Raw genomic sequence first — 21339 nt, 5'->3', positions numbered from 1 at the left:
ATGGTAATTTCCAGAATGAAGCTGTTGGATCAGCTTGTAGGACATAACGGATCACATGGTTCCCCCTCCCCTCTCGACCTCCTTTCTGACGTGGCTGCTTGTATCTGGTGCCCAGAGCATGTGTGGGGATCTTACAAGTGGTGCTGGTGGCAGAGAGAGGAGGGGTCATTTTGCTCCTCCAGGACCTACATGCTGGAAGCCAGTGTGCAGGGCAGGAGGACCTGGGTGCAGCTCTGGGTCCTTCCTGGCCATCAGCTGGTACAAGAAGTGGACTGAGAGGAGCCTAAAGCCCAGCCCATCTCTCTGCCTCCACCATGATCCCCAGTAAGATTCTGGTGTACCATCACCCCCCCATCAACAGCCACACGGAGGCTTACACACCCACCAGGCGCCGCAAGAAGTCCCTGGGGGACCTGTTCCATAAGGGCTACCGGGTGAAGTCCGGGCCCGCTGCTTCTGAGAAAGAGGAACCGGAGAACTTCTGGCAGTCCCTGGTGTCTTGCTGCCGGGTTTGCACCTCTTGGGGTAAGGTCCCTGCTGGCCACAGCTCTTCTCCCTACAAAGTGTCCTGTGTTCCCAGATGCTGCCTGTGCAGGTTGGGCCTGGATTTAGGGAGGTGTCCAGTGGAGAGGCACCCAGCACCTCTGCTCCTGTTGGCTTGGCATACTCACTTTCCTCAGCTGTGCACACATCTTGTGCTGCATTTGGATGAGTGTAGCTGCCTCCATCCCCAGAGCTGCTGAATGTCATTATCTCTTCAACAATATATTTCAGAAATAGTGGGGAAAGTTTGATAAGTCACAGGAACTGACGACTTTGTCTTTATTCAATGGCAGTGATTTCCAGCTAGTTGGTACTTTCTGAAGAGGCTTTTGGAGCTACCAATAACATTGCTACGGTGGACCCATCACAGTTGCTGTTTACTTTGGTTTTTTTTTTTTTTTTTTTTTTTGGACAGGCAGAGTGGACAGTGAGAGAGAGACAGAGAGAAAGGTCTTCCTTTTGCTGTTGGCTCACCCTCCAGTGGCTGCTGCGGACGGCGCACCATGCCGATCTGATGGCAGGAGCCAGGTGCTTCTCCTGGTCTCCCATCGGGTGCAGGGCCCAAGGACTTGGGCCATCCTCCACTGCACTCCCGGGCCACAGCAGAGAGCTGGCCTGGAAGAGGGGCAACCGGGACAGGATCGGTGCCCCGACTGGGACTAGAACCCGATGTGCCGGCGCCGCAAGGCGTAGGATTAGCCTAGTGAGCCGTGGCGCCGGCTGAAAGTTGCTGTTTACTTTCTCCTGCCTTACTCCTGGCTTTGGGAGTGTGTGTCACCTGTCCTGAGTGGTGCTTCATTCTCCTTACCTAGAAAAGACCATAAGAAAACTCATCTGGATGGATTTTTTTTCTTCTCTCCATTGCTTTCCAATTGGGATTTGGTTTTATCTGGGTATCCATAATGTATGGGAGTTTCATATAAATGACTTAAATTTACATTTCTGCACCTAGGAAAGGATAGCTTTTATTTCCAGAAAGGTTAGCGGTACCAGGAGCTTCTTTAGAATGAAGTGTAGTCCCTTTGAAATCCAGCTTAGGCTCCTGACACCCATAGTCACAGCTCAAATACCTCTGCATTATATAAGTATGCATGGCAGAATCCCAGTTAGCTGGCAATGTGTTGGTGCTAGCCAATTATTTTCATTAGAACCAGCAGAAGAGGTTTCCTTCGGCTGAAATATTAGGAATCTAAACATCCATGCCTCTGTGCCTATAGTGTTAGAGTAGGCTGGCCACATTGTTACATTTCCCTGTAACATCTAGCCGTGCTGAGGGCCAGTGTTGAAGCAGCCAGAGAGGGGAGCATGAATGATGGGAGAGAAGAGACTGTTTCCTGAGAAAAAGGGGTGATTGAGTAAAACCATGGATTTCACTGCGTATCCAACACCTTTCTTCCTTTTCCTTGGAGAGGATTTCTGAGTGCACTCACTCGTTTGCAGCAGTGAGTGTTTCCCACCTGCTGGTCGGCACTGTTCTGGAACATTCTGGACTCCGTGGTGAGTGGGGTGTGTGCTCAGCTAGAGCAGACATTCTGCTGGGGACCGGGGAGGAAACACCCCAACAAGCCAACCAGGTGATTTTTAGATAGTGATCAGCACCATAAAGTATAAGCTCTTGGTGGGGGAGTCATGGGGTGGCCAAAGAACACTTCTGAAGCCAGCCGTGCAGGGACCTGGGGAAAGAACGTTCCAGAGAGAGGACACAGAAGGGAGGATACCCTGGGGAATGTTCTCAGAGCAGAGAACCAGCGGGAAGGGTGTCAGGATGGGGGAGTGGTAGTGAACAGGGTCCTGGCCAGCCTTCCAGGGCGCGATAAGGGAGCAGAAATGTATTGTTAGAAGGAAGCTGCATGGTGGCTTTTCGGGGGAGGCGATATGATCTGGCCCGTGTTTGAAAAGACCATGTTGGCTGCTTTCTGGAAAATGGTGTTGAGGCCAGGTGGGCTGGGGGCACTGGGGGAAGCAGGCTGCCTGGCAGCGGGCTCTTGACCATGATTCTGCCACTGCAGAAGGGACATGCAAGTGCTTTCACATCTATTAGGAGACTTCACACAGTTCATAGAAAATGGGATTAAAAGATAATTTTGGTGCACAAAATTTTGAAAGCCATGCATAATTTTTTCATATTATGCATTTTCCATGAGCTTTCTGAAGATGCCTGATATTCATGAATTTCAAAAAAATTTAGCACCAGAAACCAAGGTCTTTAAATTCCATTTTGTACAAACTGTGAAGTCCCCTGGTATTAAGAGGTAAAGTCACTAAGATGTGTTTGTTTCCTTTTGCAAAATTGTTCCTCTACTTTCTGGCTTCTCTATTCCAATGGAAGATCCTTAAAGTAGGAGCTTCTCCCCTGCCCCTTCAGGGTCCAGCACAGAGAGTGACAGGTGTAGCACTCAGGACGCTTGCATGAGACGAGGGAAGGGATGAGGGAACGAATGGATGGATGATTATCCCAGGTTGAAAACATCAGTTGAGGGGCCGGCACTGTGGCTCACTTGGTTAATCCTCTGCCTGCGGCACCGGCATCTCATATGGGTGCCGGGTTCTAGTCCCGGTTGCTCCTCTTGCAGTCCAGCTCTCTGCTGTGGCCCGGGAGGGCAGTGGAGGATGGCCCAAGTGTTTGGGCTCCTGCACCCGCGTGGGAGACCAGGAAGAGGCAACTGGCTCCTGGCTTCGGATTGGCGTAGTGCTGGCCGTGGCAGCCATTTGGGGAATGAACCAATGGAAGGAAGACCTTTCTCTCTCTCTCTCTCACTGTCTATAACTCTACCTGTCAAAAAAAGAAAAAAAAAATCAGTTGAAAATCTGCCAGAACAGGAGCCAGGACTGGGGTAAGGTGAGGAGCCTAGTGGCCTGAGCAGTTACCCAGAGGAAAAATGGCGAAAGGTCAGACAAGCAGGAGCTGTGCGTAGAGCACAGAACAAGCATTCTGACTGGCGGCACAAAGATCCAGGAGCATCTGAGAGCAAGAAAACCAGTCCTCTCCCTCCTGCTGGGAAACACTCTGTTCTGGGACTGAGGAGCGGTGCCCAGCAGGGGGTTGGAGGTGGGACTGGCCACAGTGGCAGCAGATCACACGGGACCCCTCTGAAGAAGTCCCCCACCGCTTATGTCCCTCTATCCTGATAGTCTGGTCCTCAGTTCGATCCCTCGCCCTCCCGGGTGCAGGGATGGACGACGATGATCCATGACCCTGTCAGAGCCCCCCAGAATAATGGGTCTCCAGGGTTTGTGTGGAGGTGCAGGGATTGAAAGTGGCTGAGGTTTGTTGCAATCTTTTAGCCTTTTGGATTTAAAGATTAAGGAATGACCAGGAAAGCAAGGTAGGAAATCAGAAATCTCTGGCAGTCTTCCGCCACAGGCAGAGATGTGTTCGCTGTCCTGTCTCCTGTATGGTGCTCTCTGGGGACCTCCCGTGCTCAGATCTTCCGAGTCATCTTGCAGGGGGCAGTAGGAACCCCGGACTGTGAATGATCTGCCATTGACCTGTTTATCTCCGCTGGGATTACAGCAGTGCACCGCCGCCTGGGAGAGGCGCCTGACTCCCTTCCTCTGTCCAGCTGGTGCCAGTTCTCAGCTGGTGTGAGGCCCTGGGGACCAAGTATGACCCTCTGGGACAGCTCTGGGGGGCCTTCCCAGCGGCTGAATCTTGGGCGTAGATGCAGAGCTTAGGGTCAGAAAACCTGTGTTCCAGTCCTCACTCGACACTGACTTTGTAACTACAGCAAGAAGTAATTGTAAGTAAAATGTAGGGACTTTAATGTAAACATTATAAACTGAAAAATTTGAAAACTGGAGAAAATGAAAGAAATCCAAAATTTCTGCCTCAATAATACAACCACTGTCACTATTTTATGCTTTTCTTCTACTTTCATTTTTCAGATACCTATGTTTTTGTCATAGGAACATGCACTTTATGTTTTACTTCCTTTTGTAAAAATTACTTCATTTAAATTAAAAAAATATTTATTTATATGAAGGGCAGAGTAGAGAGAGAGAGAGAATATCTTCCATCTGCTGGCACACTCCCCGAATATCTGCAATGGCTGGAGGTACGCTGGTCTGAAGGCAGAAACCAGGAGCTTCATCCAGGTCTCCCATGGGGGTGCAGGTGTCCAAACACCTGGGATAGCTTGCTCTGCACTCCCAGGAGCATTAGTAGGGAGTTGGATTGGAAGAGGAGCAGCTGGGTTTTGAACTGGCACCCACATAGGATGCTGGCGTCCCAGGTGGCAACTTTACCTGCCAAGCCATGATTCCACACCCATCTTTGTTTTTCTGATGTTTTCACTTTGCTATTTAAAGAAAAATGTTTGGTAAAGAACACATAGCATAAAACTTTGCATCTTAGCTAATTTAACCTCCATAGTGTTAAGGATGTTTGCATGTTGTGAAACACATCTCTAGAGTATGTTCATCTTGCAGACCTGAAACTCTACATATGAGACAATTCCCCTTCCCTTCTCTCTCCAGCTCCTGGTAACTACTCCTCTAATTTTTATACCCTACTTTTCTTTTTTTAAAGAAAAAGATTTATTTTATTTATTTGAAAGAGTTACAGAGAGAGATAGAGCCAGAGAGAGAGAGGTCTTCCATCCTGGTTCACAATAACTCAGGGCTGAGCTGATCTGAAGCCAGGAGCCAGGAGCTTCTTCCAGGTCTTCCACATAGGTGCAGGGGCCCAAGGACTTGGGCCATCTTCTACTGCTATCCCAGGCCATAGCAGGGAGCTGGATCGGAAGAGGAGCAGCTGGGACTCGAACAGGTGCTCATATGGGATGCTGGCACTGCAGGCCGGGGCTTTAACCCGCTGCACCACAGAGCTGGCCCTATACCTACTTCATTAACTTAACAGTATAGAATAAATTTTTTCACTGTTGCGTTTTTCTGAACATGTACAATGTCCTATAAAGAAGTCAAGAAGACCTAATTTTAGATATTAAGTTGCTTTCTATTTTTCTGGTTAATGAATAGTTTAGCAATGAGAATCTTTGTTCCTGTAGCATTTTCCCATATTTTGTTAGGCTATATTCCCATGAGAAATGAAATTACTTTGATTGGTAATGCCAAATTACTTCCTGGAAAGACTTCATTGGTTTATAATTCCACCACCAAATTAGAAGACTGTTTCGTTGTGGAGTGATCTCCACTCGGCAAAACTTAAATACATTGCCAGTTAAATAGGATAAACTAGTGTTTACCATATTTTTGTCTAATTTGCAGTAGTTTTTAAAATTTTTTGGCATTTCCAAGAATGCAATATATTGTGATTAACTATAGTTATTATGCTGTATAAGAGAGCTCTTCAACGTACTCCTAACTGAAACTTTGTGACCTTCAACCAGTATCTTCCCATGAGTCCATATCTTAGCCATCGTGAATAAAACTACAGTGAACATGGGAGTGCAGGCACCTCTTGGGTTCTGATTTCTTTTCCCTTGGATATAAACTCAGCGGTAGGATTGCTGAATTTAGAGTAGTTCTTTTGTTAAATTTTTGAGAAACCACTTTACTTTTTCCACAATGGCAGTGCTACTTTTTAAAGATTTATTCATTTATTTGAAAAGCAGAGTTAGAGAGAGAGTGTGTCACTCTTCCATCCACTGGTTTACTCCCCAAGTGGCTGCAATGGAATGACCAAGGCTAGGCCAGGTCAAAGCCAGGGGCCAGGAGCTTCTTCTAGGTCTCCCACGTGGGTTGCAGGGACCCAATCACTTGGGTTATCTTGCACTGCTTTCCCTGGCCATGAGCAAGGAGCTGGACCAGAAGTAGAGCAACCAGGACTCAAACTGGCACCCATCTGGGATGTTAGCATCAGAGTGGGTTTGCCCACTGTACCATAGTGCTGGCCCCTGGCCATTGCTAATTTATATGTGACTGAGGGGATTTCTCCAATTTGGAATTTGATACAGTTTCTTTTGGTCAAATGTCATGGTCAAGTTTTTTTGGCTGTTTGGTGGTTGTTATTAGAGAGTGCATGTTTCTAGATTTCTCAGTAACAGATATATATGTTCATTCAATCAGATGTTTAGAGATACGAATATATCCCAAAAGATGAACTAATGCATAAATATCTTATATTTATGTTTAATTTTAGCTAATTAATTTCTGAAAAATGAACATTAGAGCCCTCCATGGGAAGGTGGAATTACCAATTTTTTGTTATTTGATGCATCCGTGTCACATTTTGCCTTATTTATTTTTTGGGTACAGTCTTAGGTGTTTAGAGTTTCTTCAGCTGCATGTTCATGGTGGAACATGATGATTACTCTATCAATATGACACAGTACTGCTTGTTTCTTTTATAATTTGTCACAGTAGCTGCCACTTTATTTTATATCAGTATTGTTCTGTTTGCTGCTTTTTGTCAGCACGTTCATGGAATGTACTTCTCATCCTTTTATTTCTAACTTTCCTATGTGGTTTTTTTTTTTTTTTTAATTTTACAGTGTTTTATGAGCAGCACACATCTAGAAGTTGTTGTTCTTGTTGGGTGTTAAGCCATCTGATGCTCTTTGGACGTGCTGAGGTTACCCTGTCAATGTTGTAATTGCAAGCTTAGTTGGATCCTTTTTGCTGTTGCAAGTCTGTATTCTAATCAATATCCTCTTCATTGATTCTTTTCCCCCCTGTAGTTGGAGGAATTAAATTCATTTTCTTTTCCTTCTTGGATAACTCCTTTAGTTTTTTTTTTTTTCGCTTTCAGATTTGGAATTTATAATTTCAAATATGCTCAAGTTTTTCATACACCTCCTTAACCTTTCTGTTTTCTGTTAGGACACAGGACGAGTCGTCTCCTGCCCGCTCTCCTTCGCGCCTCCTTCGTGGGGTTCTCGAGGTTTTCATCTCAGATCAATGACACTGTTTACTCGCTAAGAAAATAACCAGGCCAACCAGTCACTTTTATCTTTTCCCACACTCTTCTGAAGGCATCTCACTTCTTTCAGATTTATTTTGCTTCCAGATAGCTTAATGTATGGTGCTTGGTTCCACACAGTTTCTCCTGAGTATTAAGAAGATGTCCTTGGATTTCTTGCATCCACTCCACCCAGGGAAATGATGACATTGCTTTGGAGGGATTTAGTAAGTTTCACAGGATATGTCTGGATTTAGGTCTTTTATTTTATTTTAAGATTTTATTTGTTTATTTGAGAAGTAGAGTTACAGAAGGAGAGACAGAGAGAAAGGTCTTCCTTCTACTGGTTCACTCCCAGATGGCCTCAATGGCCAGAGCTAAGCCAATCCGAAGCCAGGAGCTTCTTCCAGGCTTCCTACGTGGGTGCAGGGGCCCAGACACTTGGGCCATCTTCTACTGCTTTCCCAGGCCATAGCAGAGAGCTGGATCGGAAGAGGAGCAGCCAGGACTAGAACAGGTAACCCAAATGGGATGCCGGCACTGCAAGTAGAGAATTAACCTACTGTGCAGAGCGCCAGCCCCTGAATTTAGGTCTCTTTAAAAATAAAAATAAAAAAATTCAGTCTGCAGGACACTTAACAGACCATTCTGTCCTGAGGGTATATATGCATCATTGTTTTGGTCTAGGAAATCTTATCCTAAAATAGTTTTTGAATGTTTTTTCTCAATTTCCTTCATTTTTTCCTGGAAACTGAGTCAAGTAGAGGTTGAGAATTTCCCCTAGTTTTCCGTTTCTCTTTTTTGTACTTTTCATCTTTTTGAATGAAGGATCCTTTGATTGACACTCCCGCCCTCCAGTTTGCTAAGGAGCTATGTCTACTCTTCTGTTTGGTTGCCCTTTGAACATTTTGTTTCACAGTTTGAATTTCTAAAGTAACTAGTTGAGGTTCTCACAGCTTTTTATGTTTTTCAGTTAATTTTTTTCTGAATCATTTTTTTCTAAAAAAAAAAAAAGCAGCAATTTTATTTGTTAATGTTGTATCGCAGAGTGTTAGGTTTGCTGGAATGTACGTACCTTTCTTCAAGGAAAGCTTGCTTTTCCTGAAATGGTTTGTGGTTCTTGATTTTGTGCTCATCTTTGGAATTGGGTATTTTCCCTTAGCTTATATGTGGATGCCTTTGTTTATTTTTAAAATGCTTTTTAAAATTTTATTTGAAAGAATGAGAGAGAAAGAGACAGACAGAGCTCCTATCCTCTGGTTAACTCTCCAGAGTCCTTAAACATCAGGAACTCAACTGGGATCTCCCGCGGGAGTAGCAGGGACCCAAATACTTGGGCCATCATCTTTGGACTCCCAGGGCTTACATGAGCAGGAACCTGGAGTTGGAAGTGGAGCTGGGACTCCTAAGTCCCGAGTGGCATTGTAACCACCGCCCGGAACACCCACCCTATCTTTGTTTATTGCAGCTTGTCTGGGGATATACTGCCCCAGTTTCTTCTGGTTGTCACAGGTTCCCTCAGGGTATTGCAGTTGGCACGCCCACACTTCCTGCTGTGTCCTGGCTGCTCCTGTGACATTCCAGTGTCACTGGTACCACCTCCCGCTCCCCAGGAGTCCTCATACCATTTCACCCTTGGGCTGTCGATTTCTTCTACACTGTAGTCTCCCAGCCACCACCCCCTCCAACTTCTCTCTGTAGGGAACTCCTTTGGAATCTGCTGGCTCAAAACAGATCTCATGTTCACTTACTGATGTGGAAGCATAGGTAGATAGGTGTCCCCTGGTTGGTTCCAGGATGCCAAGAGCTGTAGGTGCTCCAGTCTCTTCAGGAAAATGCCGTAGTCATGGTGTGTATCACCTACGCATACCCTCTCTGTACTTTAAATCCTCTCTAGGTTACTTAGAATTCCTCATATAACATGAATGCCTTGTAAATAGTTGTTGCACTGCATCAATTAGGGAATAATGACAAGGAAAACAATTGTGTTATGTTCCAGGTGAAATTTTTACAAAGTGGTTACAATTTGGGGTGAAACAAGTAGAAAAGCCTGTGGCTGTGGGGAGCTGAGTGCATGTTTGTATTTTTTTTTTTTACTATGCATATTATATGCACATGAGACCAGGTTTCTTAGCTCTGCCAAGTGAGTCTCTAGCAGAATATCCACATTTTATCTACCAGCGTTTTGTCATGTTCTCTTAGGTGCTATAGTCTCCAGTTCTATTCTCCCTTGTTCTTGTGGGATTTCCTGGTTTCTGCCTTTAATATCACTTTAGTGAGGTTTCCAGACGTGTCAGAGATTAACTGCTGTATTCCATTGCCATGGCTAACCAGAACACACTGCATTAGTATTTCAGTTCATTGATGAATTGTGCATGTTGATATTTAATATTGAATTTTTACATTTATGACTTTAGTGATATTAGAATCTTCTATTTTGGGGGGTACTTTGAGGGTCAGTGTTTGGTGCTAGGTTTATGTTTATTTCATAATAAATTCAGTAGCTGTCCATTCCTTTGGTGTTATGGCACAATTTAGAATTTTAATAAAATGTTTAATATCAATTACATGAGTGAAGAGTGTTTGAGAGTTCCCTGTGAACGTATTTTCAGTGTCTGTTCCTGGAATGGGCGTTTGGCTTGGTGATTAAGATGCTGCTGGGGATGCCTGCCTCTCACATCTCGAGGGCTCAAGGGCTCGGTTCAAGTCCCTGCTCCACTGTCAATTCCAGCTTCCTACTAACGCATAGCCAGGAGGCAGTAGGGGATGGTGCAAGTGGCTGCATCCCTGCCACTGACTGGGGAGACCTGGAGTGAGCTCCCCATTCCTGGCTTCAGCCTAGCCCAGCCCTAGCTGTTGTGGACTTTGTGGAGTAAGCCACAGGATGATTTTCTGTATCTTAAGAGTGTGAAAGAGCATACTTGTACAGCTGTCTAGGAGAAGTACTTTTTTGGGGATGGGGTGATTCATGGCTTCTGGTATGGATAGATTTTTTTAAAAGATTTATTTTATTTATTTGGAAGTCAGAATTATAGAGACAGAGGGAGAGGGAGACATACACACACACACACACACAGAGAGAGAGAGAGAGAGAGAGATTGTCTATCCACTGGTTCACTCCCCAAATGGTGGCATTGGCAGAGGCTGGGCAAGGCTTCAGCCAGGAGCCTGGAAATCCATCTGGATCTCCCCCATGGGTACAGGAGCCTAAGGACTTGGGCCATCTTCCTCTGCTTTCCCAGGTGCATTGGCAGGGAGCTGGATCAGAAGTGGAGCAGCAGGGACTCGAACTGGTACCCATATAACCAGCATTGCAGGCATTGCCGATGGCAGCTTGACCCCTTATGCCACAATGCTGGCCCCCTAGATTTTCTCCTTCACAGCTTTGGTGTAGACATTTTATGTTTTCCTAGATCATTTTGTTTCAGAGATTTTCGTGGAGTAAATAATAAGAAAAAAGTGTGATGAAGCCAGGAAGACAAGTAATGTGTCACTCGGGAATGTCCTTTCCCACCTCACCCTTTCTCACCCCTCTTTATGTGGCACGGAATTGTTGTCTCTGCTTCCCTGGGCCTTTCTGGGTGCAGCAGCAGTGGCCATGGATTGAGGCTCTTCTCCAGTTTGGCTGCGTGTGGTTCCTGAGAGTGTCAGCCTTGACCTCTCTCTGGTCACCCCTCAAAGCTCGTGGCTTTCCCTCTTAGTAAGCAACCTATAGTCTTAAAAATCTGAATGCAGATTCTCGAACCGTCTACTCTCCACCACCTGATTCCTTCTCAAAGCCCCAGTTCATTCATTCTGCTTGAACAAATACCAGATACTACATCAGCAACTGGCAATACAGCCATGGACAGGCATCCGCCCCTCTGGTGCCTCAGACAGGGGGACAGGAACTGCATAGCATCAGTGAGATGCTGTGCTTTCTTTTTTCTTTTACTATTTATTTATTTGACAGGTAGACTTATAGACAGTGAGAGAGAGAGAGACAGAGAGAAAGGTCTTCCTTCCATTGGTTCACCCCCCAAATGGCCACTACGGCCGGCGCGCTGCACCAATCTAAAGCCAAGAGCCAGGTGCTTCTCCTGGTTTTCCATGCTGGTGCAGGGCCCAAGCACTTGGGCCATCCTCCACTGCACTCCCGGGCCACAGCAGAGAGCTGGACTGGAAGAGGAGCAGCCGGACTAGAACCCGGAGCCCATATGGGATGCCGGCACCACAGGCGGAGAATTAACCTAGTGAGCCACAGCGCCGGCCCCAGAGATGCCATGCTTTCTGCAGAGGAGAGGATTGGAGAGTTTCAGGGGCGCTGTGGGAGGAGCTACACCCCCAGGTAGGGTAGCCAGGGACGGCCTGGCTGATAAAGTGACATTTGTGAAAATGTGAAGTAGGTGAGGAAGGAAGCAGTGGTTCAGGCGCTAAGCCCAGCCTGTGCAGAAGAACCATCCTTGTGTGGTCAAGGCTCATTGAGGAAGGTACCCAGGTTAAAGGGAAGGTAAGAGCAGGAGAAGCAGAAGGCCATCAGATCCAAGAGGACATAGTAGAGGAGATTTGCTTCAGGTATTGGAAGGACTTGGACATCTTCTCCATGTGAATAGAGGGACAGTGGAGCAGGGATCGCCAAGGATCCAGGGCGGAGAGCGGGATGCATACTTCAGACCCTCTGCTTCTCCAGGTATCTTGGTTTGACCTGAGCATAAGTGGAGACTGACTTTTAAAAGATATATCTTTGAGAGTCAAAGTTTTACACACACACACACACACACAAAGGGGCAAGGGGGAGGAGAGAGAGAATCTTCCATCTGCTGGTCAGTCACTCCCTGAATAACTTTAATGGCTAGGGCTGGGCCAGGCCAAAGCCAGAACTCTCTCTCTGGGTCTCCCATGTGGGTGCAGGGGCTCAACTACTTGGGCCATCCTCCACTGTTTTCCCAGGTGCATTTTTAGGAGCTGGATCAGAGGTAGAGCAGCAGGGACTGAAATTGGCCCTCATATTGGATGCCGGTGTTACAGGTCGCGGCTTAACCCACTGCCCCACAATGCTGGCCCCTAGACTGAATTTTTAATTCATGGAGAACTGAATGCACCCATTTCTGTTGATGAAAGCCAAAGCTCTGAAAGCGACCTGTACAAAACAGATCAACAGAGCTCACCATTGTTCAGCTCTGAAGAGTCTTGGTCCTGTGTAAGCCTGGCTCTCTTTGAAAGGGATGCATTTCCCACACCTGAGGACCAGTTTGTTTTCCCTTTTTGGGTAGACAGTGTTAATCTGAGGCTATCTCTCTACTTCTGCCAAGGTGCTTAGAGCTAGATCTGCAGATGGCCTGTAGGTGGATTGCAGAGCCCTCCATCCTCGGCGTGTTTTATCCTAGCCTGATTTCCATGTGTCTCAATTAAAGCCAAGTTTTTACTCTACTGTACTTTTGATCCTGTTAAATTTTTATGTCACTAAAATGGGGGAAAGCTACAAATAAATGATATAGGATGCAAATGCCATCACTTAAAATAAAGTCCAATTTGGAGTTTAGGTCCTTCGTATTCGACTTTAACTTCTATAAATGAGAAAAATGATGCACACACAGAATTTTCAGGATGAAACCATGAGTAACTAATATATAATGTGTACCTTTCACTCTTGGCTAGGTTTTGGTGCCAGCTGCCAGTCTTCCCATTTCAAGTTTCTAGGTGTGTTATTTTATCACATAGCCACACATGACAGCGATGCTGGTGTGAGATTGGCAGTCTGGGTTTGGCTGTATGCTCAGTGCCAGTTGTGGAGTCTGTACATTCCAGCTCTTGCTACCCATTCTGATTTAGTGAGTCTTGCAAGCCTCTTTAGAAAATATTTTGCACAAGCTGAGCAAACAATATATTTTTTGGAGATCTTGGATATTTGAAAGAAACTTTGTTTTTGCTGTCTTTACTTGTAAGCCACCACCTGACTGAGCAAACAAATCTTGGGTCAGACTCTTTCTGGAAGCTGAGGGTTGCCCAATTGTTGCTCAGCATTAATACAGGGTAGCATGAAAGCCGGATATCCTTGGCATTGGTCCCTAAGAACAGGTCATTCATTTTACCTTTGAACCTCCAGCCTTTATTCATGCCAGGGAAGGTCTTTCCTCTTGTGTCCTTGCCGTTGCTGAAGACCTATGTGTTATGCTTCCCTTTGCACACTCCATATTCTTTTATGTATTGATTTTTTCCCAGATACCTTTTACTTAAGGTATACAAACTTCATGCATTTCATAATACAAATTTAGGAACATAGTGATTTCTGCCAGCCTACCCTCCCTCCCTCTCACACCCCCACCCTTCTTCCTCCTCCCTCTCCTATTTCCACTATTGTTTTTTACTAAGATCTATTTCAATTAACTTTACACACAGATTAGCCCTATACTAAGTACAGAGTTCAACAAATAGAATGACAAAAAGAAAACCTGTTCCTCAACCATGGAGACAAGGGCTGTTCAAAGTCACTGCCTCTCACAGTGTGCATCTCACTTCCGTAGGTTACCTTTCAGGTGCTCTATCCGTTACCGCAGATCAGGGAGAACGCGGTATGCATTTACTGGTTGTGTCTCTGTGATCTGCACTCCACTTCTCGTCTTTGAAATTTCATCGTTTCCCCTCCCGTTTCCTTACATCCTCTGCTTTCTGAGATGACCCACCAGCGTTGCCCTCTGCAGGAAATTCAGTTCTCAGCACTGCAAGGCAGCCGTTCATCAGTTTGTTTGTAGCTGTTTAGGCTCTGGAACCTTTTCCATTTTGTCAACTTCCCTTCTCATCTCTGCAACTTCTTGTTTAATAAAAGTTATATGAATATTGTTTAGCGTAGAGGGTGAATTTTTTAATGCAAAAATCTGTTTATGAAAAGACTCCTTTTCAGATGAGAAATACACCTTTCGAGTCATATCCCTCCTCCTCCTTTGCTTTTACAATCAAATGTTTGCTCCTTGCCACCTAACAGTGCCACTGTAGGCCGTTAGAGGAGGCCTTGTCCCAGCAGGAAGTAGGGAGGACTTACCCTGGGCTCCTGGTGGGTGCCTGTGGCTTCTGCCACCACAGGGTGTCAGACTTCCTTTTATTGCCTCCCCTTGTGGGCGGAATAAAGTCTTCCCCACTGGCACGAGGCTGTCTGACAACTCAGTTCCACCTGGCGTTTAGCACTGCATTGGCCCAGTCTCCATTAAGAAGATGCTTCCAGGAAACATTCAAAAGACATCTCCCTGGGAGTGGGTGTAATAATCAGTGTGTCTCAGTGCTGTAATGTTCAGCATCTTTATAAATAATTCTGCATGATGACTGAGGCACTAATGCCCACGACTGACTAAGGAGGTTTTTGAGTCATGAATTTGACCTTAACAGAAACATCATTTACTCCTGGCTATTAAGGCATGAAATAATTTGCATTTTAAAAATTCTTGATGATGTTTTCCTTCTGTCTCTTTTACCATCGGGAAATACTTCTCTTCCATTCACGACAGGTGGTTGCTTTAGCAAACACAGGCATTTATGTTGAGGTTGAGTAAAAGTAGAGTTATCTAAGTTTTTTTTTTTTTTAAAGATGTATTTATTAATTTGAAAGTTGGAGTTACACAGAGAGAGAATGAGAGAGAGAGAGAGAGAGAGAGAGAGAGAGAGAGGTCTTCCATCTACTGGTTCACTCCACATTTGGCCGCAACAGCCAGAGCTGTGCCAATCTGAAGCCAGGAGCCAGGAGCTTCTTCTGGATCTCCCACGTGGCTGCAGGGGCCCAAGGACTTGGGCCATCTTCTACTGCTTTCCCAGGCTGTAGCAGGGATCTGCATCAGAAGTGGAGCAGCTGGGACTCAAACCGGCGCCCATATGGGATGCTGGCACTGCAGGCGGCAGCTTTACCCACTATGCCACAGTGCTGACCCCATCTAAGTTTTGAATCCTGAAATTGCAGCGTGTCATATCGTACTGATCTGAGTATTTGCAAATTTTCTTTTTTATTGATTGGGAGGAAAATGCAGAACCCTGTAAAAAACAGACAACGCTGTGGGGGCATAGTCTTCATTTTATCAGAGCTGAAGATAAAGATAAAAAAAAAATCCATCAAAGATGTAAGGTTATCCGATTTGTTCTTAATCTGCTCTTGGCACAAGGGTTACCCTGTGCTATCACAGAGCCTGGTAGTTTTGAGAGAAAAAACCCTGCCAGACAACTCGGTGACTTTAAACCGGAGATGGAAGATGGGAAGCCTGGCTAACCCGGACCCCCCTCCCCCCCCCCCCCCCGGCCTTCCCTCGCCCGCTTCCCGAAGGCCACCTTCCATGCAGAAGTCAGTCTAGCAGCTGGGCTGACATCCGCCACAGATCAGCATGCAGCCCTGTACTCAAGGTGCCGGCTCCTCTGTCTCCTGCGAGAACTGCCTGCCCCTCCAAAGCCAGGCAGCTGGGCGCCAGGTGGCAGACTGCAAAGATGGAAACCACACGTGGAAACTAACACGTCTCGCTTCCTTTCTCTTTCCAGGTTTGAGGTTCCTAAGAGCTCTCCGACTGATACAGTTTTCAGAAATTTTGCAGTTTCTGAATATTCTTAAAACAAGGTAAGATGTGCTTTCTCCCCTCTTCCCCATCCCAGTCCCCAGGCGATAAATACCAGGTGTGTTTGCTTCCATCCCAACGGAATTGTAGCTATATCTCAGGCGCATTGATCTCACTCAGAGATGGAGGGAAAACGCACAAGATGGCTTTGTTGCTGTTCTCTGCAGGGCTGGGAAATCTTGACCGACAGCTGCACATGTTGGGGGGCATGGACAGTTTTGGGGGGATGTGTGGCTGGTCCCTGGGTACTGGCTGGGCTTGCTCAGAGATGAGCCCCGGCATCACTGGGAGAGCGGTGCACAATGCATGAGCCATAGATTTGCTTGTGGACTGGGAAGTCCTGCGGTCAGGTGCTAAATCGTCCCTTTATTACATCACTAAATAAGAAATTGAATGTGGTCGTAAAGGCAAGAGAAGCAGTGCTCTTTGAAAGGCAATCACAAACCTCATACGGCAAACAGAAAATCATTTCATTTCCAAGTACATTTTAGTTGTTCACTTTATATCCGGAGAGCCCTGGGGGCCTGCTCTGCGAATTGCCTGTTGGGGGAAGATGGAAGAACCTCCTGCGAATGCAGCACGGCCACTTCTGTGAACTCTGATCTGGAAAACACAACTGGACGGGAGGAAGAGCCCCCAGGGGCTCCGTCCTGATGACCTGCCGGTTTGCAGAGCCTGAAACCAGGCTGCCTTGATAAATACACTCATAAGAGAGGTTAGACGGACTCTAATGGAGAGTAAGTAGGGCTCGTAAACTTCTAGGAAATTGCACTTGAAGAGGCTCGCTTCTAATGTTCCGTTTCCTCTCTGGTTGTCCTTCATGTGTTTGCTGCATGATTAAAAACAGGACACCTCTGTATTTGGTGATTTATAACGAACATACCTGCGTTTGGAAGGCCTGGGTTTAGCATAACTTCCCCAGTAATGCGAGGCTAAACTCCTGCTCCTGAACCTGGCCCGTTTACAGCTCTCCTCCTGGGGTGCCAGTGTTGTTTGTTAATTATCTGAATCTCTTTCCTCTCCCCAGATAATCATCTATGGGGCTGTAAGGTAAAATCCTCTGTCAGCCATGTGTTAAACAGAAAACTGGCATCCAGTGGCATGAGGGTGTCCTACCGCTCTTTACTTTTCATTATCCTGGTGGTAATACTGTATCGATCTTCTGTTTATTAATGAGTAGTACTCTTCAACCATGAGGATACTTTGCAGTGTTTGTGGACAATGCATGGATTTCAAAATTCATGTAGAGGCTGCAGTTATTTTTCCTGTTTCCTCGGAGCAGTGCGCATTCTGATTTCTGTCTTTTTGTGGCTCTTCAAGCAGTAGACTCCTGTTCCTCTTGACATGTCAATGATCACCAAAGCTAGCGTCCCCAGTATTTGCCTGGATCACGTTTGCTCCATTAGGAGATATATGTATTTAATATTTATATTTATATTTATATTTGGACAGAGAGAGCTTGCACTCCTGTCCACTTGTTCACTCCCCAAATGCCTGCGAATGCTGAAGCTGGACCAGGGCTAAAGCCAGGAGCAGGGAACGGAATGCAGTTCTCCCCCGTGGGTGGCAGGAATCCAATTACATGAGCAATCACTTCTTCCTCCCCAGGTCTTCTTTAGCAGGAAGCTGGCGCCAGGAGTGGAGCTGGAGTCAGACCCAGGTTCTCTGATATGGGATGCAGGATTCTTAATGGACATCTTCACTGCCAGGCTAAATACGGAGCTTTTACACTGTATTTTTGATGGCAGAATAGGGCCTTGTCCTTAGAGATACATTTTTTTCCTAGTTGGCTCACTCGCACTTTCTCTCTCTCTCTCTCTCTCTCTCTCTGGCCTCCACCCCACGTTTACCTCATACTTTGGGGGACTTCCATTCTCTGACAGCAGCACTTTGGAAGGTTCCAGTACCCTGAGGAATAGGGAGGAGAGAACTGTCTTCTTGGCCTCCTCACGTCCCCCCTGGCTCTCTACTTCAGAGAGTGATGTGACAACTGGATCTCTAATTCTGACCTTCTGCTAGGACACCCATCTGTTTCCCGTTCTTTGGAAAAGATTCCTTTCTTTGCAGGAAACAGCTCTGGCATCCCTGGTGAACACTGTACCTGGTAACTGCACCATCAGGGCTGGTTCCTTTTCACAGTGTAGAAAGGAGAGAACTGAACAGGCAGCTGTGGAATCATGGCCGGAAGCAGGGAGTGAGCAGCCCTAGGGAAGACTCCTAGGAGGCAGGCTGGTGGGGCACCTGCCATCTGAGCCCCCAACCACATTTTCCCAGCACCCCACTATGCACTGAACTCTGATTGTCAGAGGATGCTTTTCATTTTAATCCCAGAACTCGGATTTTTCTGAGCTTCCATTGCTTAGGGTCACAGACAGGTGACTGAATCAATCCAGCAAGGCAAAGTGAGTGCTCACTGTGCCAGCAGCAAGGTGGGCGTGCAGATGGTGTTCTGCTGCCCACGAGTTCCCAGGTGGACGGGGCGAGGGGCCTGCCTGTGTGGTTGGCACGAGACAGGTGCCCAGGGCTGTGAGGCACGGCGGGGAGTGATTGTGTCGGGAGTAGCATGAGCTCTGCAGCTGCCAAGGATCTTTCCAAGGAGCAGGACTGTCTCAGATAAAGCCCTGGAGAAAACCAGGTGCCATCTCGGTGAGGCTGTGGGATGGGCACTGGCCGGGTAGAGAGGGGGAGGCTGACTTCCAGCCAAGTCTGCAGAAATCACAAGGTGGGAGACACAGTCCTTAGGGGCCATGTGTGTCAGCCCTGTGCTTCTTTTTTTTTTTTTTTTTTTGGACAGGCAGAGTTAGACAGAGAGAGAGAGAGAGAGAGAGACAGAGAGAAAGGTCTTCCTTTCTGTTGGTTCACTCCCCAAATGGCTGCTATGGCTGGTGCACCGTGCTGATCCGAAGCCAGGAGCCAGGTGCTTCCTCCTGGTCTCCCATGCAGGTGCAGGGCCTAAGGACCTGGGCCATCCTCCACTGCCTTCCCAGGCCACAGCAGAGAGCTGGACTGGAAGAAGAGCAACCGGGACAGAATCCGTTGCCCCAGCGGGACTAGAACCCAGGGTGCCGGCACTGCAGGCAGAGGATTAGCCTAGTGAGCCACGGCGCCGGCCAGCCCTGTGCTTCTGCACACTGGGGCTCTGGGGAGGACAAATGGGAGCGTCAAGCAAGTAGGCAAAGACCGGAACCCCAGATGAAAGCTTCCGTGAGTTGGAAGAACTTAGGAGCTTCCAGAAGCTCTGAGCCCCCACGCTCTTCAGGTGCTGCGGCTCCCTCAGCCCTTCCCCTCCCCGCACCCCAGGTGCTGACCCTGGAGCCCTGCTGCAGAGAGCTGGAAGCCTGGGCTCCGTGCAGGGCACTGGACTTTTTTTTGGAGCTGGTCTCCTGGGACCCCTCTGACCTCTGCTGGTTTCTTGGTGACTTCTGACGGATGGGTGAGGTCACATTGTTGTCTCTAGGGAGAATTTGTCTGCCTCTGCCTTTGACAGTGCATCCCTGCCAGTCTGTGGCATTTGGTGGGAATGGAGGGAGGCGTCACAGATGTGATCGCAAGTGATGCTGTGGAATTGCGGCTTCGTTTTCCTGTCCTTCAGTTATCTCCTTTGTCTCGGAGCTGGATGAGAAGCAGAGAAGCTCAAGGGAGGAAAGAGAGTGCTAAAGAATCCAGAGGGCCGAGGCCGGGGCCTTGGCTCACTTGGTTAATCCTCCACCTGCGGCGCCGGCATCCCATATGGGCACCGGTTCTAGTCCCAGTTGCTCCTCTTTCAGTCCAGCTCTCTGCTGTGGCCCGGGAAGGCAGTGGAGGATGGCCCAAGTGCTTGGGCCCCTGCACCCGCGTGGGAGACCAGGAGGAGGCACCTGGCTCCAGACTTCGGATCGGTGTAGCTCTGGCCGTAGTGGTCATTTGGGGCGTGAAACAACCAAGGGAAGAACTTTCTCTCTCTCTCTCTCTCTCTCTCTCTCTCTCTCTCTCTCTCTCACTGTCTATCTGTCAAATCAAATAAAATGCAGAGGGTTGGGAAAGGAGCAGGATGACATAGGCAGGTCCCATCTGCGTGAGCAGCGTCAGGACCGCTCCTCACCACTGCGAGCTGGCAGAGGGCCTCAGACACTCCACATCTTGGACATGGCCCATTCAGAGGGAGCCTGGGAGGCTCCGCGGTGTGGGTCTTCCTCAGTGCCCCTGCAGACTGGGGAGCTGACTTGCAGGTGGTGGAACACTTAGGCTACCGTCAAAGCAGAGTAAGCAGCCTGTTTAAAAGTGATGACGCCACATCTCGCTGGATGCGGTAGACCCTGGTGATTAAAGCACGTGCCACCTAGCAATATTTTTTCAAAATGAAAATTGTCTTATTACAGTAAAATAATGTTCCTTGTAAACATTTCAACAGTACAGAAAATTGTAAAGGATAAAGTGAAGTTGCTCTCACAACCTTATAATAGCTCCTACTGACCACGTCACATTCGTTTCCCACGTAGCATCCGTAGGTACCACCCTTTAGCTGGTTGGTGCATCTGCAGGGGGATCGGTTTGAGAACTGAACTGCACTCAATCTGTGACCTCAGAAATGGCTCCAAGGTGAAGTTTGTGGGCAGAGCATTTGATGTGGAAGCTGCAAGGGATGCGCAGGCAGAGGCCAAAATCAGGAAGGTTCTTAGATTCCTGGATTTTACGGAGAGAGCTGTTGAAGGATTTCACTCTAGGGGGGAAATGTGGCCATTATCCCACCAATTGTTAAGAGTAGGTTTGAAGCCCTAAAGTCTTCCTCTAGTCAGGGGCAGGTATGTGTATAGTCAGGGGCAAGGTTGTATGTGTGTGTGTGTGTGTGTGTGGTCAGGGTTCGGGGTGTGTGTGTGTGTAGTCAGGGGCAGGGGTGTGTGTGTGTGTGTGTATGTAGTCAGAGGCAGGGGTGTGTGTGTGTGTGTTGTGTGTGTAGTCAGGGGCAGGGGTGTGTGTGTGTGTAGTCAGAGGCAGGTGTGTGTGTGTGTGTATGTAGTCAGAGGCAGGGGTGTGTGTGTAGTCAGGGGCAGGGGTGTGTGTGTGTGTAGTCAGGGTTCGGGGTGTGTGTGTGTGTAGTCAGGGTTCGGGTGTGTGTGTGTGTAGTCAGGGGCAGGGGTGTGTGTGTGTGTGTAGTCAGGGTTTGGGGTGTGTGTGTGTGTGTGTAGTCAGGGGTAGGAATGTGTGTGTGTGTGTAGTCAGGGTTCAGGGTGTGTGTGTGTGTGTGTAGTCAGGGGTAGGAGTGTGTGTGTGTGTAGTCAGGGTTCAGGGTGTGTGTGTGTGTGTGTGTGTGTGTAGTCAGGGTTCAGGGGTGTGTGTGTGTGTGTGTAGTCAGGGTTCAGGGGTATGTGCGCGCGCGCGTGTGTGTGTGTGTAG

The 21339-nt window shown here is 47.4% G+C and overlaps 1 protein-coding gene across 3 annotated transcripts in view; it reads left to right on the top strand.

Moving 5' to 3' along the window:
* KCNMA1 (potassium calcium-activated channel subfamily M alpha 1) overlaps positions 1 to 21339 on the top strand; it is a 782784-nt gene that overhangs the window by 516604 nt on the left and 244841 nt on the right. For all 3 annotated transcript variants that reach the window (XM_062214106.1, XM_062214104.1, XM_062214105.1), the window contains exon 6: positions 15893 to 15968. In XM_062214106.1, the coding sequence (XP_062070090.1) occupies positions 15893 to 15968 (76 nt within the window). The remainder of the gene's footprint in view (positions 1 to 15892; positions 15969 to 21339) is intronic.

Source organism: Lepus europaeus, chromosome 17 (genome assembly GCF_033115175.1).
Source record: "Lepus europaeus isolate LE1 chromosome 17, mLepTim1.pri, whole genome shotgun sequence".
Classification (NCBI taxonomy): Eukaryota; Metazoa; Chordata; class Mammalia; order Lagomorpha; family Leporidae; genus Lepus; species Lepus europaeus.
This window is presented reverse-complemented; position numbering and strand designations above follow the sequence as displayed.